The sequence below is a fragment of the Rhincodon typus genome, chromosome 6 (genome assembly GCF_021869965.1).
Source record: "Rhincodon typus isolate 14 chromosome 6, sRhiTyp1.1, whole genome shotgun sequence".
Taxonomy (NCBI): Eukaryota; Metazoa; Chordata; class Chondrichthyes; order Orectolobiformes; family Rhincodontidae; genus Rhincodon; species Rhincodon typus.
The window spans coordinates 66,553,520-66,581,404 of record NC_063337.1 but is presented as its reverse complement, the minus strand read 5'-3'; the positions used below and the strand labels follow the sequence as shown (position 1 = coordinate 66,581,404).

Below are 27,885 nucleotides of genomic sequence, written 5' to 3'. Positions count from 1 at the left end.
GCCTCCCCCTCTCTTCCTATTTATTTCAGAATCCCCTTCCCCTCCCCCATTTCTGAAGAAGGGTCTAGACCCGAAACGTCAGCTTTCCTGCTCCTCTGATGCTGCTTGGCCTGCTGTGTTCATCCAGCTTTACACCTTGTTATCTCAGATTCTCCAGCATCTGCAGTTCCTACTATCTCTGAATTAATATGTTTCACTTCTGATTTGAACAGGCAGGAGCAAACTATTATAAAACCACTGGCTTGGGTTCACTGCCACAGGCACTCTTTAATGGCGTTCACTTTAACATAGATGAGTTGGACTCTGAAGAGTTGGAAACTATTATCCTTCAAAAGATAACAGATGCTGCAGGATTTTTTCAGAAGGCGGTGTTCATGGTATGTTTTACATATTGTGTGAGTCGTAAGAAGTATGAGTTTTGATAGTTTGTCATTTTTTAATCATTTTTCTTATATAAAGTTAAGAATTTCTGTTTTTGAATTGTCTCAAATATTAGAAGTTGAAGGTATTTAACAAGAATTATGTTCCAGTTCACAATATTCCACATTATTTGTGATTTCTGCTCAAATGAATGGACCTCGTTACCCCAGCTTTAATCATGACTTGAGAAAATGAACACTATTCCATTAGGTTTTTTGAACCATCGCTGCAGTAATAAATTTTTTTTCTTCCAGAATTATTTTTGAAAAATTGCTGAAGACAAAAAGAAAATGATCTTATTGAACATAGATAAGACTCAATTTCTAAGCTTGAAGAGGAGGATTAGAAGGGCCTGGATAGTCCAAAGTGGGTTAGATCCAAGATGTTGGATTCTGACCATTATTGTTTCAGCTTAAATTTTTATTTTGAATTTTGGTGTAGGTCAATGGTAATTTTCAGAACTCATCAGATAAGGAATATGTTCAGGGAACTGGTTATTCCTATTTTTAAAAAGGACCAACAGTGAAGTGTACAACCCTGTAAAACTTTTTTGAAATTGTAAAAGAACAGTGTAAGGGATCATTTTAATGGACAGAGGCTAACAAGAGATAAGCATCAAAGTATCAGGAGTAGCATGTTATGCTTAACTAATTTGTTGGATTTCTTGAAGAATGCGATAGACATGGAGAAATCAGAGATATACATTTGTGAATGTTGGAAATGATTTGCTTTGGCAACTCCTTAATTTTTTTTATTCATTCATGGGATGTCAGTGTCACTGGCTGATCTAACATTTATTAGCCATTCCTAATTGTCCTGGAGGAGGTGGTGATGAGCCTTCTTCTTGAACGGCTGCAAACCATAATGTATTGTGATGGAAACACCATTGAATGTCAGGGGACAATGGTTAGATTGTTGGACATGGTCATTGCCTGGCACTTGTGTGGTATAAATGTTACTTGCCACTTATCATTCCAAACCTGGACATTATCCAGGTCTTGTCGCATATGGATGTAGATAGCTTCAATATCTGAGTAGTCATGAATGGTGGTGAACATTGTACAGTTATCAGTGAACATCCCACTTCTGACCATATGATGGAGACAAGGTCATTTATGAAGCAGGTAAAGATGGTTGAGCCTAGGACAGTACCCTGAGGAACTCCTACAGAGATCTCCTTGGAGTTGTGATGACTGATGTTCCATTAACCACAACTATAATGTTATATGCCAGGTATAGCTGCAACCAACATAGAGTTTACCTCTTGATTCCCATTAATTCCCGGTTTTGTTAGGGCTTTATGATGCCATACTCGGTCAAATGCAGCCTTGATATCAAGGTCATTCATTCTCGCTGTGTCTCTGTAGTTCAGTTCTTTGTCCATATTTGGGCTAAATGCTGAAATGGGTTCAGGAGCTGAGTAGCATTGGCAGAACCCAAACTAGGCATCATTGAGCAAGTTATTTCTTTGTCACTCGACAGCAGTATTCACAAACTGTCCCATCACTTTATAGATGTTTGAGGGTGCCCTGATAATTGGCCTGATTGGATGTTAGTGCCTTTTGCGTACAGGACATATTTGGACACTTTTTCACATTGTCAGGTAGATGCCAGTGTTGCAGTCATACTCAAACAGCTTGGCTAGGGGAGCACAAATCATAGAATCCCCAAAATTCATTGGAAAGAGAATGGAATTTTAAAAAAAGTTTAGCTATAGCTGTATAGGATATTGGTGATCATCTTATTTAAGGAAGAACATAATTACATTAGAAGCTATTCAGAAAAGATTCACTTGATTGATTCCTGCAATGAGGGCATCTTAGGAGGCAAGATTGACGGGCTAGGCCTGTATCTATTGGAATTTAGAAGAATTAATGTTGTTCTTATTAGATCATATCCTGAGAGGATTTGTCAGGGTGGTTTCTGAAAGAATGTTTCCCTCTGGAAGAGACTAGAACTAGAGTACACATTTTACAGCTAAGGGATCTCCATTTAAGATGGAGATGAGGAGAGTTTTTTTTTCAAAGGCTGCAAGTCTTTGGAACTCTTTTCAGAGAGAAATGGCGGCAAGATCATTGAATACTTTTAAGGCAGAAGTAGGCAAATTCTTGTTTGAAAGGGAGTCACTGTTTCTTGGGGGAAGGCAGAGTTCAGCCCACAATCCTATCAGCCAGTGATTGGCAATAGTTTTTAAGCCACCTCCCTTAAAGAAAGAAGAAAATCATATCGCAACAGCTACAGAAGTGCTTGTCTGTTTCCCAACTGCAGAAGCCCTTTCAATATTGCTTTCCCAATTAGATTTTACTATTTTAACAATTGCTGACTTATAACTTTGTCATGTCCCTTCAGAGTCCTGAATCACACCAGCCTCCTCACAAATCTGATTACAGGGTCAATTAAATGAACATATAGATGTGGTCAATTTCCTTATGGATCAGCCTAATGTTGTCCTCCGAATCAATCCTGTAATTCTGAACACTGAAAGGAAATACCTTGATCTTACTTCTAAGGCAGGTAATTTATTTGTATGTTTTACTATTTTAAAAGTTTGTCTATGAATTAAACTGCTTCAAATTAAATCCAAAGTCACATTTCATATAAACACTTGCCTTACATTTTAGCTTTGAGCGATTGGAATGACTTTACTACATATTCCTTCCTGGATGTCCGAGACAAAAGTGCTGTCATTGCTGATCAGATGAAATACCTCATAAGAAAAGGTACTATAATTTTAACTTCTGTGTGAAAGGGCTCATATCAATTTCTGATCTATAGATTACAAAAGGCATTTGAAAATCCACTTGAAAATTTACTGCAGAAGTAAGAATCTGGACAACGCAGCATGGATTGAGAATTGTTTAACAAATAGAAAGCAGAGTCAGAATACGTGACTAATTTTTAGGTTGGCAAAGTGTAACTACTGGAGAGTCATAAGGATAAATGCTGGAACCTCAATTATCACTCCCACTCTAACTGGGCCTCGCTCTCACTAAAAGGTCACAACAATTTTCAAGCCTTGCAATGGGCTCACATTAGGAAAAGGTTTGGGAAGCAAATTTACATTATGATCAATATTATTGACTAGGATGAAGGGTTCAAGTACATTGTAGCCAAAATTGCTGATGATACAAAAATAAGTGGGAGAACACATGTGAGTCTGAAAAGGTCATTGCTAGGGTTATGCATGTGGGCAAAGAGTTGGCAAATGGCATTTATATGGATAACTAAGTGGTTATATGTGGTAGGGGCGGCACAGGCGGCACGGTAGCTCAGTGGTTAGCACTGCTGCCTCACAGCACCAGGGACCCAGGTTCGATACAGAGGACTGTGAAACTTTGCAGAGGAACATAGATACATTGAGTGAGTGGGCAAAGGTCTGGCAGATGGAATACAATGTAAATAAATGTGAAGTCATACATTTTGGTTGGAGTAATAGTAAAAAGGATTATTACTTGAATGGTAAAAAGTTGCAGCATGCTGCTATGCAGAGGGACCTGGGTGTCCTTGTGCATGAATCACAGAAGGTAGATCTGCAGGTACAACAAGTAATTAGGAAGGCGAATGGAATTTTGTCCTTTATTGCTAAAGGGATTGAGATTAAAAGCAGAGAGGTTATGTTGCAGCTGTACAAGGTGCTGGTGAGGCCACATCTGGAGTACTGTGTGCAGTTTTGGTCTCCTTACTTGAGAAAGGATGTACTGGCACTGGAGGGGCTGCAAAGGAGGTTCACTAGGTTGATTCCGGAGTTGAAGGGGTTGGTTTATGAGGAGAGACTGAGTAGATTGGGATTATATTCATTGGAATTCAGAAGGTTGAGGGGGGATCTTATAGAAACATATAAAATTATGAAGGGAATAGATGCGATAGAAGTAGAGAGGATGTTTCCACTGGCAGGTGAAGCTAGGGCAAGAAGGCATAGCCTCAAGATTAGAGGGAGAAGATTTAGGACTGAATTGAGAAGGAACTTCTTCACCCAGAGGGTTGTTAATCTATGGAATTCCTTGCCCAGTGAAGTAGTTGATGCTACTTCAGTAAACGTTTTTAAAAGATAAGGTAGATATTTTTTTGAACAATAAAGGAATTAAGGGATACAGTGAGAACGCGGGTAAGTGGATCTGAGTCCACGAAAAGATCAGCCATGATCTTATTGAATGGCGGAGCAGGCTCGAAGGGCCAGACGGCCTACTCCTGCTCCTAGTTCTTATGTTCTTATGATGTTCTTATGTTCTATGATTATTAGACGTGCCGGCCAAACAGGGCATTGTTATGGGTGGCACGGTGGCTCAGTGGTTAGCACTGTTGCCTCACAGCGCAGGGGGCCTGGGTTTGATTCCACTCTCGGGCGACTGTCTGTGTGGAGTTAGTACAGTCTCCCCGTGTCTGCGTGGGTTTCCTCCAGGTGCTGCGGTTTCCTTCCACTGTCGAAAGATGTGCAGGCTAGGTGGATTGGCCATGCTAAATTGCCCATAGTGTTCAGGGATGTGTAGATTAGGTGGATTATGGGGGATGAGTCTGGGTGGGATGCTGTGAGAGTTGGTGTGGACTTGTTGGGCTGAAGGGCCTGTTTCCACACTGTAGGGAGTCTAAGTTATCTAATTTGGTAGGAAGAATTGTGATGAATCCTGTGGAAACCAACAATGTCATGCAATCATAGAATTCCTTACGTGTGATAGAGGCCATTTGGTGTATTAAGTCTGCACTGACCCTCCAAAGAGCATCCCACCCAGAACGACACACCACCCTATCCCTATAATCCCACAATTACTGTGGCTCATCCAACTAGCATTCACATCCCTGAACACTACAGTGCAATTTAGTGCGGCCAATCCACCTAACCTCTACATTTTTTGATTGATTTATTGTCACATATACCTAAGTACAGTGAAAAGCTTTGTTTACGAGCAATATGGGCAGATCATAGTAAGCAAAAGCATACAGATCATAGGGTGAAACAAAACTATAGAAACATACAGGTTACATTGCATAGGGTGTGCGCGAGGCAAGGTCAACATTAGCAAGGTCAGCATTATTTGAGGTTAGAGATTCCATTCATCAGTGTAATAACAGCAGAAAAGAAGCTGTTCTTGGACCTGCTGGTGCGAGTGTTCAAGCTTCTGTATCTTCTGCCAGATGGAAGAGGTTGTATGAGAGCATTGCCGGGGTGCGAAGGGTCTTTGATGATGTTGGCATCCTTTCTGCAGCAATGGGAAGTGTAAATTAAGTCCATGGGTGGAAGATTGGCTTATGTGATTGTCTGGGCTGTGCATACAACCTTCTGTAGTATCTTATGGTCATGGACAGAGCAGTTGCCATACCAGGCCGTTATGCGCCAGACAGTAAGCTTTCATTGGTGCATCTGTAAGAGTTGGGTAGGGACCTTGCGCACATGCTAAATTTCCTGAGCCCACCTGTGGAAGAAGAGGCGTTGTTGTGCCTACTTGACCAGGACAGATCTAGGACAGGTTGTCGGTTATCACCACTCCTAAGAACTTGACGCTCTCCACCCTCTCAACCTCAACTCCATTGTTGTATATGGGGGCATGTCCTCCTCCTTTCTTTTGAAGTCAATGATCAGTCCTTTAGTTTTGCCAGTGTTGGGAGAGAGATTGTTTTGTTTTGCACCAAGCCTTCTATCTCCCTTCTGTATTCTGACTTGTCATTGTTTGATATCCTTCCTACCACGGTGGCGTTGTCAGCAAAGTGTAGATGGCGTTTGTTTGGAATTTGGTAACACAGACATGGGTGTACAGGGAGTACAAAGGGGGCTGAGAACGCATCCTTAGGGGGCTCCAGTGTTGAGTGTAATCGTGGATAAGGTGCAGTTGTCCATCTTCACCGATTGCAGTCTGTGGGTCAGAAAGCTGAGGATCCGATTGCAGAGAGCAGAGCTGAGACCTTGGTCTCAGACTTTTGAGACCAGTCTGGAGGCGATGATGGTGTTGAAGGCGGAGCTGTAGTCGATGAGCAGGAGTCTGACATAGGTGTCCTTGTTGTCTAGATGTTCCAGGGATGAGTGCAGGGTTACGGAAATGGTGTCCGCTGTGGACCTGTTAAGTAGGTGAATTGTAGGGGATTGAGGCAGGCTGGGAGACTATAGTTGATGTGGGCCGTGACAAGTCTCTCGAAGCACCTCATGATTATGGAGGTCAGAGCCACTGGGCAGTAGTCATCAAGATATGCTGCATGTGCTTTCTTAGGTACTGGTCTTCTTGAAGCAGGTGGGGACTTCGGCTTGTAGGAGGGAGAGGTTAAGGATGTCAGTGAATACCTGTGGTAGTTCGTCCGCACAGGATTTAAGTGCTCAACCGGGGACTCCGTCCGGTCCTGTCATTTTCCTTGGGTCGGCTCCTAGGAAGACAGATCTGTCGTCTGCAGCGGTGACAGTGGGCACAGATGCGTCTAGGACTGTTGGGGCAGATGACACCATGCTGCTGGCATTCTGCTCGAACCAAGCATAGAAAGCATTGAGCACATCAGGGAGAGATGTGTCTTTGTCCGTTAACTTGCTCAGCTTCATTTTGTATCCTGTAATGTTACTGAAGCCTTTCCACAGGTGGCGGGAGTCTGGTGTGGGCCTCTAACTTAGTCCGGTACTGCCTCTTGGCTGATGCCTTTGCAGAGGTCGTATCTGGATTTTCTGTATAGGTGAGTCATCCGACTTGAATGCTGCACACCTGGTCTTTAGTAGGGAGTGGATTTCCTGGTTCACCCAAGGTTTCTGGTTGGGGAACACCCGGATTGACTTCTTTTCGTATGCAGTCCTCCACACATTTGCTAATGAAGTCTGTGATGTTGGTGGCGTACTCGTCTAGGTTTTATGCTGAGTACTTGAATTCCAAGCAGTCCTGGAAACAGTCTTCCACTGCCCCAGACCAGCATTGTACTTCGTTGGATTGCGGGGGGAGTCCAGACCGCCCAGCAGAAACCCATGTAGACACTGGAAGAACGTGAACAAAGTGAACTTCCCAAGCTACTTCAGCGAGAAACCAACGAACAAGATTTCAATCTTCAGTTCTTTTCATTATTCTTTGAGTCCTTTTCTCATGGCCACAGCAGTTTCTTGACATTTCTCTCTTGTGACATTTGTTCACCAATAGTTGTCTATGTGTTGGAAATGACACTGGACAGATATGTGCTTTTAATTTGTTAACTATTTATTCTTCAGTGTGATGTGTGTGTTCCTGGCTGGTCATTGTCCCTTGAACAGAGTAGCTTACTTGGCCATTTTGGAGGGAAGTTAACTGTTTTACTGTGAGTGAATTTCCTTTCCAGATTTCTTTTTTACTGATTAATTGAATTTTTTAAAATTCCACCAGTTTCCATGGTGGGATTTGCACCTATACCCACAGATCTTTAAACTGGTTTTCCTGTATTACAAGTCCAGTGATAGAGCTACTGCTCTATCATATCCCCCTTTTTACTGTGTCAATCAAACCACAAATAATAAAAAAAAGGGCAAGTGGAAACTATATGCTCCATTTTAAATTGTAGGTACAGCACAGTAAGTATCTCAAATCTTTTAACAACTTCCATATCACAGAGATGACATCACCAACACAATTCCACCTTCCTTTGGTAGAGCTTAACCACCTATCATGGATCTGATATGCAAACAGACTTAGACAACAGGTAGGGGATTGGTTAGCTTATCTGGCTGGAATGTAGACTGATGCCAACAGTGTAGGTTCACTTCCCATGTGGACTGATGTTACCATGAAGGACTCTCCTTCTTAATCTCTTCCTTTCCTAGGGTGTGGTGACCCTGAGATTAAAATACCACCAGTTGTCTCTCTCTGATGAGAGAGCAACCCTGTTATTTGGTAAGACTAAGGTAGCTTTTACCTTTAGTCAATCCAAGATCCATGGACACAGTTATCATAAACAAAATGCATTTCTGTAGAGTCTCTTTCATTCAGGTCATGATAATGTTGAGGGTGTAGCTTTCCTTAATAACCCTCTGCTACAGGGGTGTGGTTGGCTCTGGTTAATAAAATGAAACATCCACCTTTGCTCTGTCAATGTTGATCAATTTAATGATCATGTATCCCTTCTAAAGAAGGCACTATTATTAATCACTGTACAATAAGTTATGTGTTTAATACAGCATTACATCATGGGGAGACATGAACAACGTAATCAAAATGTTCTTGACTCTAGAACAGACATCCTCGATTTCCAAAACCCCTCTGAGATGCTGTATGCCCGGCCTCTCTCTCAAGCCATGAGTGTTGTGTGGGTGAAGGTCTGTAATCACTATCCCTTGCAATTCAGTTGCTGACATCAGGATTGCTCAATGTTGGTTCATGATACACACCTTTCTCCCACACCCTCAAAAATACTATACAGTGAAACTGGAGGCAGACATCCCAGAATTCACTTGCCCCACCTCTTTTCACTCTGCACCTATGTCAAAATCCAGTCCTCTGTTTCTGACCAGATTTGATGCGTTCCTTTTCTGTCTAGAAGCTATGAATGTAATGGGCTTTCAATGATTTGGCTTAGATAATCTAGGTATCCACAAAAACCTGTAATTCTTTGGTTATGGGATAATTATGTGTAATATGTACCGAGAATATCGTCACTGAGCATTAGAGTGGTCAAATGAGTCTTTCTTACTTTCAGATGAGGATATCATTTATGCAGTGACCATCTGGATTGTTGCTGATTTTGACAAATTATCTGGGAGAAGATTACTGCTTAATGCAATTAAACAAATGGTAAGTTTCTCATTATTTAACTATTCTGAGCATTTTATAATGTTGGCCTTCAAAACATACAGTGTGTGTGATAAGCACTCTAGCAACTTCATTCTTGCTTTGAGTGCTTTACTCATGGCAACAGCAGTTTCCTGACATTTCTTTCTCGTTGTATTTGTTCACCAATGGTTGTCTACGTGTTGAAAATGAAACAGGGCACATATGTGGTTTAAATTTGTTAACTATTTAGTGTCAATCTACACCATTGTTTTTATGGGTGCAGTGTAGAGAATACATCTAGAAAGTTAGCTGAAAGTCCAAACTATGTCATTGGTGTTTCCCAGACATGGGGTAGGATGCTTTCTTATCAATGAAATAGGTCATATTGTGCGGTGAACAATGAATGAATGGTGGTGCACATTCAGTATTCTTACATTTGCATACAGACTATCTATCTGGCTTTAAACCATAGAGTCATAGAGGTGTTCAGCACAGAAAAAGGCCCTTCAGCTCATCACATCCGTGCTGGTCAAAAACAATTGCCTAGCTATTCCAATCCCATTTTCCAACTCTTGGCCCATTGCCTTGTCCGCCTTGTCATTGCAAGTGAGTATCTAAATACTTTAAAATGCTATGAAGGTTTCTGCCTCTACTGCCCTTACACGTAGTAAGTTCCAGATTCCTACCAGCCTCTGAGTGAAAAATATTTTTAGTCACATGTCCTGTAAACCTCTTGCCCCTCATCTTAAACCTATGCCCCCTGGTGATACCGATCTGTGCCATTCATTCATTATTTTATGCATGTCTACCATGTTGCCTCTCAATCTCCTCTGCTCCAAGGAAAACATCACCACCTGTCCAACCTGTCTTCATAACTGAAACTTTCCAGCCAGGCAACATCCTGGTAAATCTCCTCTGCACTACTCCAGTACTATCATATCCCTTTTAAAATGTGGACTCCAAACTATATACTATACTCTCGCTGTGACATAACTAGCATTTTATAGAGTTTCAGCATAATCTTCCTGTTAAACCTCGATAATAAAGGCAAGTACACCATATGCTTTCTTAAGTACTTTATCCAATGGCACGGTGGCTTGGTGGTTAGCACTGCTGCCTGGAGTTTGCACATCTCTCTGTGGGTTTCCTCTGTGTGCTCTGGTTTCCTCCCACAGTCCAAAGATGTGCACATTGGGTGGATTGGCCATGCCTGGAGTGTCCAGGGGTGTGTAAGTTAGGTGGATTAGCTGTGGGGAAATGTAGGGTTACAGGGAAAGGGTAGGGGGATGGGTCTGGGTGGGATGCTCTTTGGAGGGACAGTGTGCACTTGTTGGGCTAAATGGCTTATTGCCACACTGTAGGAATTTGATGATTGATGATAAAACTGTCCTGATACCTTAAGGGACCAGTGTGCATGCACACCAAGGTCACTCTGATCCTTGGTGCCTTGGGTTCTACTTTTCATCATGTATTCTCTTGCCTTGTTTGTCCTGCCCAAGTGCATCATCACGTATTTATCTGGATTGAATTCCATTTGCCACTGATCAGGCCATCTGACCAGCTTGTCTATATCCTGGAATTTGATATAATTAGACAGCCATTTTGACATTCATCAGCTACTGTGAAGTATCTGGAATTTATACGAACAGGGTAAACCTCTGCCTATCTCCTTAAACATTGGATTTAAGATTTATTCATGAGTAGTGCAAATTCTGAACTGGAAAGTGTAAATTAGAATATTTTATTTGTATACAGAAAACAAAATAGAGAGAAGGAAAGAATGGATAATGAAACAAAACAAAAATATTTTAAAACCTGTATACTCTTTCAAATCTCCAGCAATATTTCAAAGCTGCAAGCAAAAATTAATTTATTGACTTAGGATGTTATTTGGGAGTAATCTTAACTCATTGCCATTAAGAACTTGCTTGTATATTGAAAGGCAAACCCTAACATTTTTTGGCATGATTCAAGGCCATAATTATCCACATGTAACAGCTTCATGCTGTTCCACAATGTTTGAATGTTTAGTCTCCTAATGTGCTGTTGATTTGGCAAGTTTTCTGCAAGGACAAGGCAATTTACATAGCTCATTGTGGTTGCTGGAACATGCTATCTGATTAACTCTTCAACTATTGCTCTTAACCTCACCATTAATATTTTAGAAAAATTAATGGTGATGCATGAACTTCAGCAGCTCCTAAGAATCAAGTAATTTTCCCTTTTTAACTTTGAGGCTGATGAGAAACATAAATGAATAAGATATCGTTACTTTATGTTTCAGACTAATTACCACTTAGAAGCCATACATATAGCTCATTACAAAAATGAAGACCCTACCATAAGATATTTACAAAGTTGTCTGGAAATTATTTTTGCTATATGAGAAGAAACCTTTTCAACATAAATAAATGAAAGCCTCCAGTAGAATAGCAGAAAGAGGAATTTCTAACAAACATATTAAGTGTTCATGTGCCTGTAATAGGTGATATAGTCATATTACTAAGTCTACGTCTTCTTTGGCGACAGATCAGAACACTCTGAAAACAGTTATTAGCAGAAAAGAAAGAAGCAAGGTTATTGTTTTGGATGTAAAATTTCGTTATGGTCATTGGCCTGTTTGACAAAACCAATTCCAGAATTTTTATCCTCATTTTATAAGGCCAGTGGCTTTAGACTTTTGCCAAAGCTTGGATCATGCTTCAAATCATTGGCCTCCCATGACCAGGTAGAATTACCATCAAATGACTAGCCAATACCCCCACTTCTAGCAGATGCCCTATCCTATGGTCAGTCAAGGTGGATTTAGAGAACACCTTGAATGTGGACCATGCAGCTTAAAATAAGAAGTGCATGTGATAAGATCCTCTCATTAACTGTTTTCATTGAATATGGCTCTCAAGAGAATCAAATATTACGGAACCATGCTGGACCTCATTGCTGTGTATGACACAGTCTGGCACAATGGCCTACTTGTCGAGCCATCATGAATCCTCCTTCCCAGGGGTACTGGCACAACCGAACTGCTACTCTGGGGCATATGGTCTGTGGTGTACACTGGGCACAAGACTACTACCTGAAGAAAACAGAAGAGTGTGCAACCCCAGGGAGTTGTTCTGAACCCCAAATCTGTTCGCATTGTAGACTAACAAGCTACACCCAACCCTGTCCCAGAAGTTTATTTGTGGGGATGATACCTGCTGTAGTAGACTGGTTCATATTTTTCCTGAGCTAAAGGACACATGGGACGTGAGAAAAAAGGAGCAGTTAACCTGCATAGCTGACTGACCAGGCAGTGAACTTTCAAAGCTGACTGCCTGTCCTGTTTAGATTCAAGCATCCCTGAACATCAGAGTTCGGCCTGAGAAAAACAAACAAACAGGAAATTCACAGCTGATCTTGGAGAAACCTTAATATTGGGAGCTCACAGCAGGGGAACAGCTAGGTGTTTTTTATAAGTCTAACCATACCTCTGGTTTTTTTTTAATAAATCTACAATAGTGAGTAGGGAATTTTTTTGTTTATACATTTTATTGAGATCCATCTCTAGATTAATCTTTTAAAATATAAAACATAGGTATCAAATTATCCTAGAGCAGTGTTTTTAGAGCAGTAAGACTGTGCTATTTTCTGCACCTGTAGATTGTTAAAGTGCAAAGGCGGCCTTTAGTAGAATGATGTGATCTTCCTGTCAGATGTGGGAGATTAGGGAGAATTTCAGTGTTACTGATGATTATGTCTGCAGAAAGTGTGTTTGCTTGTGAATTTATCAGATCGCATGGATAGATTGAAGTGGCAGATAGAGGCAAAGAGGAGCTAGAGGGTGGGATTGATGGCAGTTGCAGGAAGATAGAAAAAAAAACACATACGTTTGGGTAGATGGGTTACCTCTAGGAAAGGTAGGAGAGGTAGGCAGGTAGTGCAGGAGTCTCCTGTCACTAACCTCATTTCAAAAAAGTATGCTGTTTGGAAATTGTAGAGGGAAATGTAGCACTGACAGCCATATTTCTGGTACCAAGACTGGCTCTACTATAATAAGGGGTATGTCAGTTCCAAGCAGTCGATTATGATAGTGGACTCTCTAATCAGAGGCACAGTCAGACGTTTCTGTAGCCGTCAAAGAGATATGAGAATGATGTGTTGCCTCCCAGGTGCCAGGGTCAAGGATGTCTCTAAGAGAGTGCAGAATATTCACAAAAGGGAGAAAAACCAGCACGAGGTCATTGTACACATTGGAACCAATGACAAAGGAAGGAAAAAGGACAAGGTTCTGAAAAAAGAATATAGGAAATTAGGCAGGAGGTTAAAAAGTAGGTCCTCAAGGGTAGTAATATCTGGTTTACTCCTGGTGCCACGTGCTGGTTAAAGTAGGAATAGGAGGATAGAGCAGATCAATGCTTGGCTGAGGAGCTGATTCGGGGAGAAGGATACACATTTTTGGAATCTCTTCTGGGGTAGAAGTGGCCTGTATAAGAAGAACGGGTTGCGCCTGAATTGGAAGGGGACTAATATACGGTCGGGGAGAGTTTATAGGGACCCCCAAGAAGATTTAAACTGGTAAGGAGGAGTGAGATCCAGAGAGATAGTGAGAAAAGGGATCAGTCGGTAGTTGGGAAAAGGAGCAAGTCAAACAGTCAAGGCAGGCAAAAGCAAAGCAGAGAACAAGGTAAGTCTGATCAATTATACTGCACTTATTTCAATGCAGGAGGCCTGACAAGTAAGGCAAATGAACTGAGGGCACAGTTGGGAACATGGAACTGGGATATCATAGCTATTACAGAAACATGGCTCAGGGATGGATAGGACTGGCAACTTAATGTTCCAGGCATAGATGCTACAGGAAGGATAGAAAAGGAAGCAAGAGAGGAGGGGGAGTGTGTTTTTGATTAGGGATAACATGATGACTGTACTAAGGGAGGATACTCCAGTGGGTTCATCCAGTGAAGTTATTTGGGTGAAATTGAGAAATAAGAAAAGGGATGATCACATTATTGGGAGGGTACTATAGATCCCACAATAGTCAAAAGGAAATTGAAAAGCAAATTTGTAAGGAGATCTCAGTTTTCTATAAGAATAATAGGGTGCTAATGGTAGGGATTTTAACTTTCCAAATACAAATTGGGACTACCATAGTGTTAAGAGATCAGATGGAGAGGAATTTGTTAAGTGTGAACAAGAAAACTTTCATATTCAATATGTGGATTACCTACTAGAGAAGGAGCAAAACCCAACTTTCCCGTGGGAAAATAATTCAAGGCTAATGATTGAGATGTCAGTGGGGGACCACTTTGGGGGCAGGTGATCATAATTCTATTAGTTTTAAAATAGTTGTGGAAAAGGATAGAGGAAGGCCAATTTTAATGGTATTAGGCAAGAACTTTCAAAAGTTGACTGGAGGCGGATATTCGCAGTTAAAAGGATGCTGGGAAGTGGGAAGACTTCAAAAATGAGATAAAAAGAGAGTCCAGAGACAGTATGTTCCAGTTAGGTGAAGGGCAAGGCTGGTAAGTGTAGGGAATGCTGGATGACTAGAAAAATTGAGGTTCTGGTTAAGAAAAAGAAGAAGGCATAATATGTCAGATATAGACAGCAGGGATTGGGTGAATCCCTAGAGGAGTATAAGGGCAGTATGAGTATACTTAAGCGGGAAATCAGGAGGGCAATAAATGGACATGAGTTGGCTTTAGCAAACAAGGTTAAGGAAAATCCAGAGGATTTCCACAAATACATAAAGGGACAAAAGAATAACGAGGGAGAGGATAGGTCTCCTTAAAAACCAGCAAGGCTGCCGATACATGGAACCGCAGGAGATGGGTGAGATACTAAATGAGAATTTCGCATCAGTATTCACTGCAGAGATGGATATGGAAGCTAGGGAACTTGGGGAAATAAATAACAATATTTTGAAAACTGTCCCTATTACAGAGGTGGTGGTGCTGGATGTCTTAAAACACAAAGCTAGATAAATCCCTGGGACTAGATCAGGTATACTCTAGCACTTTTTGGAGAGCTAGGGAGATTGCTCGGCCCCTTGCTGAGATATTTGTATAATTGATAGCCATGGGTGAGATGCCAGAAGACTGGAGGTTGGCTAATGTAGTGCCATTATTTGAGAAAGGTGGTAAGGAAAAGCCAGCGAACTATAGACTTGTGAGCCTGACATGGGTAGTGGACAAGTTGTTGAAGGGGATCCTGAGGGACAGGATTTACATATATTTGGAAAGACATGGACTGATCAAAGATAGTCAGCATGGCTTTTTGTGCATGGAAATCATGTCTCACTAAATTAATTGAGTTCTTTGAAGAAGTGACGAAGAGTAGCGATAAAGGGATTTGGAATGCTTGCCTTTGTTGGTGAGTGCATTGAGTATAAGAGTTGGGAGTTCATGTTGCACTGTATAGGACATTGGTTAGGCCACTTTTGGAATACTGGATTTCAGTTCTGGTCCCCCTGCCATAGGAAGGATGTTGAAAGGGTTCAGAAAAGATTTCTAAGGATTTTGCCAGAGTTGGAGGGTTTGAACTATAGGGAGAGGCTGAATAGGCTGGGCTCTTTTCCCTGGAGCATTGGATGCTAAGAAGTGACCTTGTAGAAATGTATATAATCATGAGGGGCACGGATAGGATGAATTGTCAAGGTCTTTTCCCCAGAGTAGGGGAGTCGAAACTAGAGGGCATAGGTTTAAGATGAGAAGGGAAAGATTTAAAAAGGACCTAAGGGGCAACTTTTTCCAGAGGGTGATGCTTATGTGGAACAAACTGCCAGAGGAAGTGATGGAGGCTAGTACAATTACAACATTTAAAAGGCATCTGGATGGGTATATGAATACAAATAGTTTAAGAGTGATATGGGCCAAATGCCGGCGAATTAATTTAAGATATCAAAGTGTCTGTTTCCGTGCTGTACATCTCTATGACTCTATGGTGCATCTAACCACACATCCGTAAAACAGACTCCAGCGCACTCTATTTGCATAGTGCCCAGCAATGATCTGTAGGGATCAGTGCCATGGCCCTTTCTGTTTGTGTTATATATTAATGATGCAGACTTGAATGCACAAGACTTGATCACAAAAATCAGTAGAGTGATAATTAGTGAGGAGGATAGTCTTAGATTACAGGAAGATATAGACAGACTAGTCAGATGGGCTGATGAGTGCCAAATGGAGTTTAGTCTGTATACGTATGAAGTGATGTCAAAAAAGGCATAATGAGCAATGGAACCCTGGGAAGCATCAAGAATCAGAGGGACTTGGTGAGTGTATCCACCAGTCACTTCAGGTAGTGGTACAGGTTGATAAAGTGGTTAAGATGGCATATGGGATACTAGTCCTTATTAGCTGAGACATTGAGTTTAAGAACAGGGAGATTATGTTAGAACTGTATTAAATGTCGGTTAGACAATAGCTAGAGTATTATGTGCAGTTGTAGAATTCGTATTATAGGAGGGATGTGATAGTACTGGAGACGGTGCAGAGGAGATTTACCAGGACATTGCCTGGTTGGAGGCTTTTAGTTATGAAGAGAGATTGGACAGATTGGAGTTGTTTTCCTTAGAGCAGAGGAGACTGAGTGGAGATATGATTTAGGATATATGTTGGCAGCCATGGGTGAAGTGCCTGAAGATTGAAGGGTGGCTAATGTTGTATCATTATTTAAGAAATATTGCAGGAAAGTGCCTGGGAACTACAGATCAGTGAGCCTAATGTCTATGAAAGTTCTGAGGAAGTGTCACTGGACCTGAAATGTTAACTCTGAATTTTTCTTCACAGATGCTGCCAGACCTGCTGAGCTTTTCCAGTAACTTTGTTTTTGAGCCTAATGTCTGTGGTAGGTAAGGGGGGAATTCTGAGAGATAGGAACTACAGGCATTTGGAAAAGCATAGACTCATTTGGGATAGTCAGCATGGCTTTGTGTTTGGGAAATAGTGTCTCACGAATTTGAATGAGTTTTTTGAAGGGGTGACCAAAAAAATGTAGGTGAAGACAGTGTGGAGGATGTTGGCTGTATTGACTTCAGCAAGGCCTTTGGCAAAGTACTGCTTCGTAGGTTGTTGAGCAAAGTTAAAACTCATGGATCCAGAGAGGACCAAGCCAATCGGATACAAAAATGGCTTGATGGTAGAAGACAGAGTGTGGTGGTCAAGGGTTGTTTTTCAGACTAGAGGCCTGTGACCAGTGGTGTGCCACAGGGATCGTTGCTGGGTCCACTGTTGTCATTTATATAAATGATTTGGATGAGAATTTAAAGAGGTATGGTTAGTAAGTTTGTGGCGGACACCAAGATTGGTGATATAGTGGACAATGAAGGTGGTTATCTGAAAATGCAGCGAGGTCTTGATCAACTGGGTCAGTGGGCTGAGGAATGGCAGATGAAGTTTAATTTAGATAAATGCAAGGTGTTACATTTTGGTAGGTCAAACCAGGGCAGGACTTACACAGTGAATGGTAGGGCCCTGGAGATTGTTACAGAACAAACAGGTCTAGGGGTACAGTTTCATAGCTCTTTGAAAGTGCAGTTACAGGTAGACAGGGTAGTCAAGATGTCTTTCAGCATGCTTGCTTTCGTCAGCCAGGGCATTGAGTATTGTATTTGGGATGTCTTGCTGCAGCTGTACGAGACATTAGTGAGGCCACATTTGGAGGACTGCGAGCAATCTGGTCACCCACCTACAGAAAGGACGTTATTTAACGAGAAAGAGTGCAGAAAAGATTTACTAGGATGCTACCGTAACTGGAAGTTTTGAGTTATAAAAGGAGAGGTTGGATAGGCTGGGACTTTTTCCCTAGCGCATAGGAGATCGAGTGGGTGACCTTTTAGTGGTGTATATAATCATGAGAGGCATAGATAAGGTAGTTAGCTAACAGCTTTTCCCCCTGGTAGGGAGTCTAAAACTAGAGGGAATAGGTTTAAGGTGAGAGGGGTCACCCAAAAAAGGGTCCAGAGGGGCAATTTTTTCAACAGTGGGTGGTGAGTGTCTGGAACAGACTGCCAGAAGTAGTGGTGGAAGCAAATATAATTTTGCCTTTAAGAAACATTTAGACAGGTGCAGGGACAGGATAGGTATGGAGGGATATGGACCAAACGCTGGCAAATGGGACTAGTTTGATTGTGAAAACTGGGTGACATGGGCAATTTGGACCTAAGGGCCTGTTTCCATGCTTTAGACCTCTACGTATAAAATTGAGGGGCTCAGACAGGAAGGAACTTTTCCCTTTGGTGAAGGGATCAATGATCAGGGGGCATAGATTTAAGGTAAGGGGGAGGAGATTAGAGGAGACATAAGGAAAAATATTTTCATCCATCAGATGGGAATCTGGAACTGAATGCCTGTGGAGGCAGAAATACTCGTAACATTGAAGTAGTATTTAGACATGCATGTGCAATATCAAGGCATACAAGGCTGTGGACAAAGTGCTGGACATGGACTTAGAATAGTTAGGTGGTTGTTTTTGACCAGAGCAATTTTCTGTGATGTAGACCTGTAAGGCACTATACAGAGAACTGATCACCCTGGATGGCCAAAGACTGAATCACAATCTCCACTATTTATCAAGGTGATAGAACTACAGGACATAGTAACAAAAGTGGGCTATTTTGCTTGTTGAATCACCTCCACCATTCAGTGAAATCATGATAATCTGATAATCCTCAACTCCAATTTTCTGCCTTTTCCCCATAACCGTGGATTCTGTTACTTATTAATTACATTCAAGATGGGATAAATAGGTTTTTAATGACCTTGCCCCAGCAGCCTTCTATGGTAAAGAATTCCACAGATTCACAACACTCTAAGAGAAGAAATTCTGCCTCATCACTGATCTGATTTCTGCTTTGTGCAGTTTTAGCAAAACTTCCAAGCTTTCATTCTCTTTGAAACAAAGGCCAAGATTCCATTTACCTTCCCTATTACCCACTGAATCTGGATGCTAGCTTTTTGTGATTCATGGACAAGGACTTCCAAATCCCTCTCTTCTGTAATAGAAGAAACAACAGGATGCTGGAGATCTAAAGCCAAAAAAAAAAAAAAAATTGCTGGAGAAACTCAACGGGTCTGAAGAAAGCAGTTAACATTTTGAGCCTTTTGGAATTAATGATAGCTTGAGAAAGGTGATATTTATGCTGATGTTAGGGGCATGGGAAGGGAGATGGAAAGCAGTGAGCGGATGTGTGGAGACAGAGCCTAGGTAGAGGAGAAGAGGTAGATAAACAAAAAGATTGTTGATAGTAAACCAGGCAAGAGGAGAAGCGCAATGTGATAATGGGGGCTGTGAGTGGTTAAAAATGGGTCTCCGATCTGAAAGCACAGAACTTGGAGTGTGAGGGTGGATAACGGTTATGGAAGGAGGTCTAAAATTGTTCAATTCAATGTGGAGTTCTGAAGGCTGTAATGTCCCCAAGTGAAAAATAAAGATGCTGTTCCTTCAGCTTGCATTGAGCTTGCTGGAGCACTGCAGCAGGACTAAGGCAGAAAAAGACATAGAATCCCTACAGTGTGGAAGCAGGTAATTTGACCCATCAAGTCCACACTTACTCTGCCAAAGAGCATCCCACCCAGGTGCACCCTATCGCTGTAACCCTACATTTCCCAATGTATGATAATCCACCTGTTTGGACTACGGGAGGAAACTGGAGCACCCAGAGTAAACCCATGCAGACATGGGGAGAACATGCAAACTCCACACAGACAGGTGTCTGCAGGTGGAATTGAACCCTGCTGCTGTGAGGCAGCAGTGCGAACCACAGCTATCAGGCCACCCCAAATGTTGGCATGGGAACATTGTTGTGTATTGAAGTGGCTTGCAATTGGAAGCTTGGAGTTATTTTTACAGACAGAATGTAGGTATTCCACAAAAAGGGTCACCTAGCCTGTATTTCATTTATCCATAATAAAGAAGATCACATTGTGAGCAGGGAATATGGTAGACTAAATGGAGTGAAATGCAGGTAAGTCACCGCTTCACCTGGAAGGTGTGGCTGGAGTCTTCGATAGTGAGGAGGAGAAAAGTAAATAAGCACATTGTACACCTTCTGTGATTGCATAAGAAGATGCCATGGGGGTGTGGGGAGATGGGCGTAGAGGAGGAATGGACTAGAATTTGTTGGAGGGAATGCTCCCTGAGAAATGCTGACAAAGAAGGGAAGGGAAATACATGCATAGTGATGGCATCTCACTGGAGTTGGTGCCTCTGGCGGTTTACGATCTTTTAAATGCAGAGGCTGGTTGAGTGAAAGGTGAGGACCAGAGACCTGTCAGTGTTGTGGGAGGAAAGAGAAGGGGTAAAGCTTTCTGCAGCTTTTCTCCATTTAAATAAAGTTCAGCTCCTCTATTCTTCCTGTTCAAATGCATAACATCACATTTCCACACATTATGTAACATTTGTGAAGGTTTTGTCCACTCATTTAACCTACCTGACAACCTACCCAATTCCCCACTGTCTATCTGTCCTTCACCCACTCACCCACCTGTTCATTTGCCCACTCACTCACCAGTCCACCTAGCATTCACCTATTTGTTCACCTACACTGTCACCCACTCACCAGTCCACTTACCCATGCACCCACCTGTTGATCTGTCCATTCACCCAATTATCCACCTGCCCATTCAGACTTAACTGTCTACTTTCGGCTTCACCCACTAAACCAATTGTCCACTTAACCACTCACCCATGCAGTCATTTGAAAACCCACTCTTTCACCCTAACTGAACTGTCACCCTGCACCTCTTCACCATGCACCTAGCTGATGACCTACTCATTCACCCACTCACTCACTTGTCCACCTAAACTGTCATTCACTCATCCACTTGTCCACCTACCCATTCAATATCTGTCCACCTAACAATTCACTCACCTGTTCTCTTACCCATTCACCATGCATCCAAATGTCTACATACCCATTCAGCCACACACCCATCTGTCCAACTACCTAGCCACCTACTCATTCACGCATCTGTCCACCTACCGATTCACCCATTCACACCCCACCTACTCCTTCACCCATTCACTTATCTGTCTACTTTCTCTTTTATCCACTCACCCACCTGCCTACTTTCTCCTTCACCCACTCAACTACCTGTCAACCTACCCCTGCACCCATTCACGCATTTGCCTACTTTTTCCTTTGCCCACTCACCCACCTGACCCTCCACCCACTCACCCACCTGCCTACTTCTGCCTTCACCCACTCACCATCTGTCCATCTACCCTTTCACACCAATATACACCTGTTCCCTTAACCTCCTACCCACTCACGCGCTTACCCATTCATCCATTCACCCACCTGTTGAGCTATCTTTTCACTCATTCACCCAACTGTCCACTCACATATACACCCACTCATCCACCTATCCTTTCACACACTCACTCACCTGCCCATATTACCACAGTCCAATTACTTTTTCACCCACCTGTCCACCAATCCCTTCACCCACTCACATACCCATCCACGTACTCCTTTACACACTCATCCTTTCATCTCATTCAGTGACTGAACCTTCAAAATCACCATAGGGTTGATAGTGCCATAAATAGGGAAGTGTCCTGCTGTCTTGCAACTTCCTGTGCTCCAGTGGAATTCCTCAGCTCAGCTTATGCTGCAAATTACTCTGACAGGCAGGATCAGATGATTCTGGATTAAAGGTGCAACTGGATATTGCCAAGTGAAACTTTGAGCAGCAAGAAACTGACAATATTCAGATCATTGTCCTGAAAGTCAAAGAAGTTTAGCAGAGACAAAAGTGAAGAATAATGTTTGGGTAAATGGTCAGAGAGCAGGTACAGTTGTAGTGTGGAGTGATTGTCTAATACAGTGTATAAAATATTTTGTAAAAATGAATTAGATTACCAACACTGCATTCTAAGTAGTTGCTCCTGCCCACACTCATTCTGATCCCCTTCTTCTGCTTAGAATTGTTTTCAATGTCCCCATCTCTCCTGCAAGAATATTTTCTTTCCCTATCTGTGTATTCTCACACATAATTTGCTATTACCTGCTTCTTACAATTCCTGCTAGTCACAATCACCAAAAATGTTTTCTCTCTGTCTAAACTCTCTGCATTGACTTAGAGCACAAATCAAAATCTGATCTAAAATCAATTTGAAATAAAGTTTGTGGAGTAATGGTTTTACATTATTTGCATGATTCTGTGTGAATATAAGCATATTTTGAAATGTATTGCTACCAGTTGGCAGCTTAATCCAAACAAGTTGTTCATCAGCGATATTGTTTCCCTGCTTTATCACTGATGCTGAGCAGTTGCTGTAAAATGGATATTGGGAGTACTCAATATTGATAATGCTTATTCAGATTGTGGGGAGGCAATGGCCTAGTGGTATTATCACTGGACTGTTAATCCAGTGACCCAGATAATGGTCTGGGGACCTGGGTTCAAATCCTGCCACAACAAATGATGGATTTTGAATAAAACTCTGGAATTACAAGTCTAATGCTGACCATGAATCCATTGTCAATTGTTGGGAAGAACCCACCTGGTTCACTAATATCCTTTAGGGAAGGAAACTGTCATCCTTACCTGGTCTGGCCTACATGTGACTCCAGACCCACAGCAATTTGGATGACTCTTAACTGCCCTCTGGGCAATTAGGAATGGGCAATAAGTGCTGCCTAGCCAGCAATATCATGAAGTGTATGAATAAATATTGATTTTTCACTGTATAATAAATATTATGCTGAGCAATTATGCATTGTTCTTCCCACAGTAATAAAATCCCTGCTTTTCAGGGTGTTCACGGAAATGTCAACAATACTTGTGCTTTTTGTTTCAGAAAGTAAGCAGCAACATTCGAATCGGAGTTATAAATAATCATGCAGCTGAAGTAACAGAAAATATGACTCCTATTTCCAGAGCAATCTGGGCAGTGCTTCTGACACAGAATGGGAATGTCGCAAGGAACTATATAACTAAACTACTCAGTGAAGAAACTGTGGACGCACTTGCATCAGGAGCAAAAATTCTGGAATTTGCTGTTAAAGTTAGTCATTTCAGCTTTTTTTTAAAACTATATTTGTAAATATTTTGAATATATGTATTTATAAATTTTGCTGTCAGCATACATTTCAAAGTAGGTGGGATGCTCTGAGGGTCAGCGTGAACTTGTTGGGCCAAAGGACCCAACACACACTGTTTCCACACTGTGGGGATTCTAAAACATGATTGTGTGGGCAGGCAGATGGGGGTGGAATTCATGGTGTTCTTTTAAAGTGATTAAAATGGCAAGAAGAAAGGGTCGTTGCTATCATTGGAGTGTGCAATTTACCCATCAGGGATCTACTGCTAGATCACACTTCTGCATACATTAAAAACTTGCCTTAGCTCTCATCAGGCATACCTGGATCTAGAATTCAGGGCCTCCTGCGTGGGCCTGACTGCAGTACCAGTGACATCCATTATGGAGTTTTGGCAGGATGGGACTGTTGGAGCTGCTGACTAATCAGGTTGTGTCATTTTCAGGCTGGTATCTTTGTGTTAGAATTGGAAAACCTAGAGATGTACACTACAGAGGCAGGTAGGTGTGTCTGACAGCATTAGTGTTCACGTCTACATGACAATACCTAGTTAGACATCATCACTACCTCTCTAACTTCTTCACTGATAAATTGCATATCTAACATTCAGAAGTGAATGACAGAAACTTCCTCCAATTAAATGTTGGGGAGGCTTGTTTTTGGTTCTTTCACCAAACTCTCATCCCTAGCTACTGATTGCATTCCTCCATCTGGCATAGTCTGCGACTAAACCAATCTGTTTACAATTCCAGATTTATCTTTGACCCCGAGATGAGCATCCAACTACTTTGTGTCTGATGTCAGACCAAGCCCTGTTCACCTGTCACCTCCGAGTTTACTGACTTGCTAAGGCTCAAGGTCAAATACATTTTTGGTTTTAAAATTCTCATTCTGGTTTTCAAAATTCACCAAGACTCTCCCCCTCCCCACCTTCTCAGCACTAAAGCCCTCTAAAATGTCTGCACCCATCTAACGTTAGATTCTCAAGATTCTGAAATTTCAATCACTCCACAATTGGTGACCATGGCATTAAATTGCCAAGGCCTCAAACTTTGGAATTCCTTTCCTACATCTATTCCATCTCTATTTCACTTTCTCTCTTTAAGACACTTTTTAAAACCTATCCCTTTGACTACGATTTTGATTGTCACCGAATTGTTTTTCAACGTGGTTCCAGGTAATATTGTGTTTTACAGTGCTCCAGCCTCAGCAGCCTCCCCATATAACTCACTGCATTCCCAGAAATGTCCTAGTAAATCTCTTCTGAACCTTCTCCAAATTAATAATATCCTTTCTATAACAGGGCAACCAGAAATGGACACAGTATTCCAGAGGAGGTCTCACCAATGTCTTTATAAAATCATAACATAATATCCCAACTCCTATTCTCAAAGGTCTGAGCAATGAAGACGAGCATCCTAAATGCCCTCTTAACCATCCTATCTATATGTGATACCAACTTCAAAAAGAATTATATACCTGAAGACCTTGATCTCTCTGTTTGACAACACTACACAAGGCCCTATTTTTAATTATATAAGTACTGCCCTTGTTTTCACTAAAATGGAACACCTCGCATTTATCCAAATTAAACTCCATCTGCCACTCTTCAGCCCATTGCCCAATTGATCAAGATTGTTTGATTTGATTTATCACTGTCCCATGTACCTAGGTACAATGAAGAGTTTTGTTTTGCATGTAGTGCAGGCAGATCATACTGTACAAAGATCATAGGGTGATTGAACAGTGAGGAATACAAAGTCATGCTGCAAAGAAGATGCATGAAAAGCAAGATCAACATTAGATTTGAAGTTTGAGAGGTCCATTCATAAGTCTAATAAACAGTGGGGAAAAAGCTGTTCTTGAACCGGTTGGTACGTGTGTTTAAGCTTTTGTATCTTCTGCCTGACAGAAGAGCTTGGAAGAGATTATAACTGGGGTAGGAGGGGTCTTTGATGATTTTGACTGCCTTTCCAAGGCAGCGAGAAATGTAAATGGAGTCAGTGGATGGAAGGTTGGCTTGCGTGGTGGACTGGGCTGGGCTGTGTTCACAACTTTCTGTAGTTTCCTACGGTCCTGGGCACAGCAGTTGCCATACCAAGTTCTGATGCATCCAGATAGAATGCTTTCTATGGTGTATCTATAAAAGTTGGAGAGAGTCCTTATAGATTCACTAGATCAGTTCCGGGAGAAAACTTCCAGCACTTCCTCTTCTATAATGTGAATTGCTTTCAAAGCATCAATATTTATTTCCCCAAGTTCTCTAGCCTCTATTTCTTTCTCCACAGTAAAAATTGACATGAAATATTCGTTTAATATCTCTCCCATCTCCTGAAGTTCAATACAGATCTTTAAGGGGCCCTACTCTCTCTGTAGTTGCCCTTTTACACTTAATGTACTTATAGCATCTCTTTGGATTATCTTTAACCTAATTTGCCAAGGCTATCTCATATCCTCTTCTTGCCTTCCTGATCTCCCCCTTAAGAATACCCCTACACTCTTTATACTGTTTAAGAGATTCAGCCTGACCTGCAAGACCCCTTGCATTGAAATAAATGCAATTTAATTCTTCAGAGTCACTTTGTTCTGACTTGCTCTTGTCTGTCTTTTCTAATTAACTTATTATTTTTAGATTCAAAACCAACCTTATCTCTCTTTGTACTTACTCTGCTACTGAGGATCCCTCCATCCCAACAAATCGTTTACAATCTCCCTTAATAGAATTAGCAAATCATTCCGATAGCATATTGGTCCCTTTCCAGTACAGGTGAAACCCATCCTTTTTGAACAAGTCTTTTAAACCGGAGATTACTACTTTTGAGATACAGTTTTTTTTCCAATATTCTACCTAAACCCTTACATTCACTCTGTAAAGCTTTAATCTTTTCCTTAACTATGTCATTCCTACTAATGTGTACAATAACTTACAGTTTCTGACTTTCCCCTTTAACAACATGCTTCAAACGTTTTGCGACATCTTTAATCCTGGTACCAGGAGAGCAATATACTGTCCTAGTATATACATCCTATCCTACGCTCACTGCTATAGAATCTCCTGTCTGTGCCCTCGACAGGAGGAGAGTCTCCTATAACAATTATTCTTCTGAATTTTGTCAAACCCCATCTTATACAAGATTCATTCTTAGTGCCCAAGATCTGATTGCCTCTATTTTCCTCTGAGGAATTATCCTTTTCAACAGTACCCAAAACTGAGTATCTGTTTGAGAGACAATAGCAACTGGAAACTTTTGACAGTCACCCAGCTATCTGACTGATCCTGCTGTATAATAATTTCTAAATCTTTTAGCCATTTAACTCTGTCTCTTGAATGCCCTCAACTACATGAAGCCTAAAAATCAGCTTACAATAGCACCCAATATATAAAATTACCTACATTTCCTCAACCAAAAGAAATAATATTAAGCAAGCAAAAAGTAAGAAATTTAAAAAAAACAAAATGTATAAGTCTTAAATAAAATCAGTTGAACAATTGAATTTGGAAAACAACTCAAGTGGTCCAGCAGACAGCTTTCAAAACACACACACACACATATATATATATAAACTCACTCCAGAGCCGTCCACATGTAGGCCTCTCCAAAAATCTACGTAAACACAGCTCCACTTAAAAAAAACACCTCTCCTGCTTTTTTAAAAAACAAACTCTCCAGCGATGTTAAAAACAAATCTCTTCTATGCACATAAATTTTAGGAAAAAAAGACAAAGACATTTTTTTAAAATTTCTTCTAGCGATGTTTAAAAATAACCTGTGATTTTAAAATAAATCTATTTAACACTGTCAAAAAAAGTCTGTCTTCTGCATGTATAATTTTAAAGAAAATAAAATTTTGCCATCCTCTCCCAAAAGGTCAATAACAGAACTCAGTTTTGAAAAGAACACCCGCTGTTTTTTGCTTTTCACGTTCTGCATTATTGACTATAAAAGAACCAAAAATGGATCAAAATTTTATACTACTGAAATGTAATAATTGTAAGAAAAATGGAAGTAAGAAATGTATAGGCTTTTCCAAAAATTTTGTTCACTGTTTGAAAAAAAATATTATTGCAAAAGAATCAAAAATAAATAAAAAATGTTATACCACTGAAATACAATAACTATAAGAAATCTAGAAGTGAATCTAGAAATAAACAAAGAAATCTCAGGAGCAGCTGCAAGATCCACCCTACTGTCAATACACCATTTTAGAGGTAGTGATTCTGAAGAGATAGTGAAAGTTCTTTGAAGGTGCACTTCATGCCTACTAAGCATCATACATTTGCAAAAAAAACTTTCCGCTACTGATGAATAAGCAATTACCAAATGGCTCCACCTTCAGCAGAATGGAGAAAAAGCACTGACTAGTGGAGTCAGAGTTGCTACAACACAGAATGAAAGCTGAGATAGTAGGAACTGCAGATGCTGGAGAATCTGAGACAACAAGGTGCAGGGCTGGATGAACACAGCAGGCCAAGCAGCATCATAGGAGCAGAGAGGCTGACGTTTCGGGCCTAGACCCTTCATCAGAAAAGGGGGAGGGGAAGGGGGTTTTGAAATAAATAGGGAGAGAGTGGGAGGCGGATAGAAGAGGGATAGAGGAGAGGATAGGTGGAGAGGAAACAAACAGGTCGAAGAGGCGGGGATGGGGCCAGGAAAGGTGAGTGTAGGTAGGGAGTTAGGAAGGGGATAGGTCAGTCCAGGGAGGACGGACAGGTCAAGGGGGCAGGATGAGGTTGGTCGG

The 27,885-nt window shown here is 41.3% G+C and overlaps 1 protein-coding gene across 1 annotated transcript in view; it reads left to right on the top strand.

Annotated features, from left to right (window-relative positions):
- Nucleotides 1-27,885, top strand: part of uggt2 (UDP-glucose glycoprotein glucosyltransferase 2) — a 298,559-nt gene that overhangs the window by 157,316 nt on the left and 113,358 nt on the right. Inside the window, exons 18-22 of the mRNA XM_048597609.1 lie at nucleotides 213-377; nucleotides 2,811-2,934; nucleotides 3,042-3,140; nucleotides 9,043-9,137; nucleotides 22,905-23,111. Coding sequence (XP_048453566.1) covers nucleotides 213-377; nucleotides 2,811-2,934; nucleotides 3,042-3,140; nucleotides 9,043-9,137; nucleotides 22,905-23,111 — 690 coding nt within the window. The remainder of the gene's footprint in view (nucleotides 1-212; nucleotides 378-2,810; nucleotides 2,935-3,041; nucleotides 3,141-9,042; nucleotides 9,138-22,904; nucleotides 23,112-27,885) is intronic.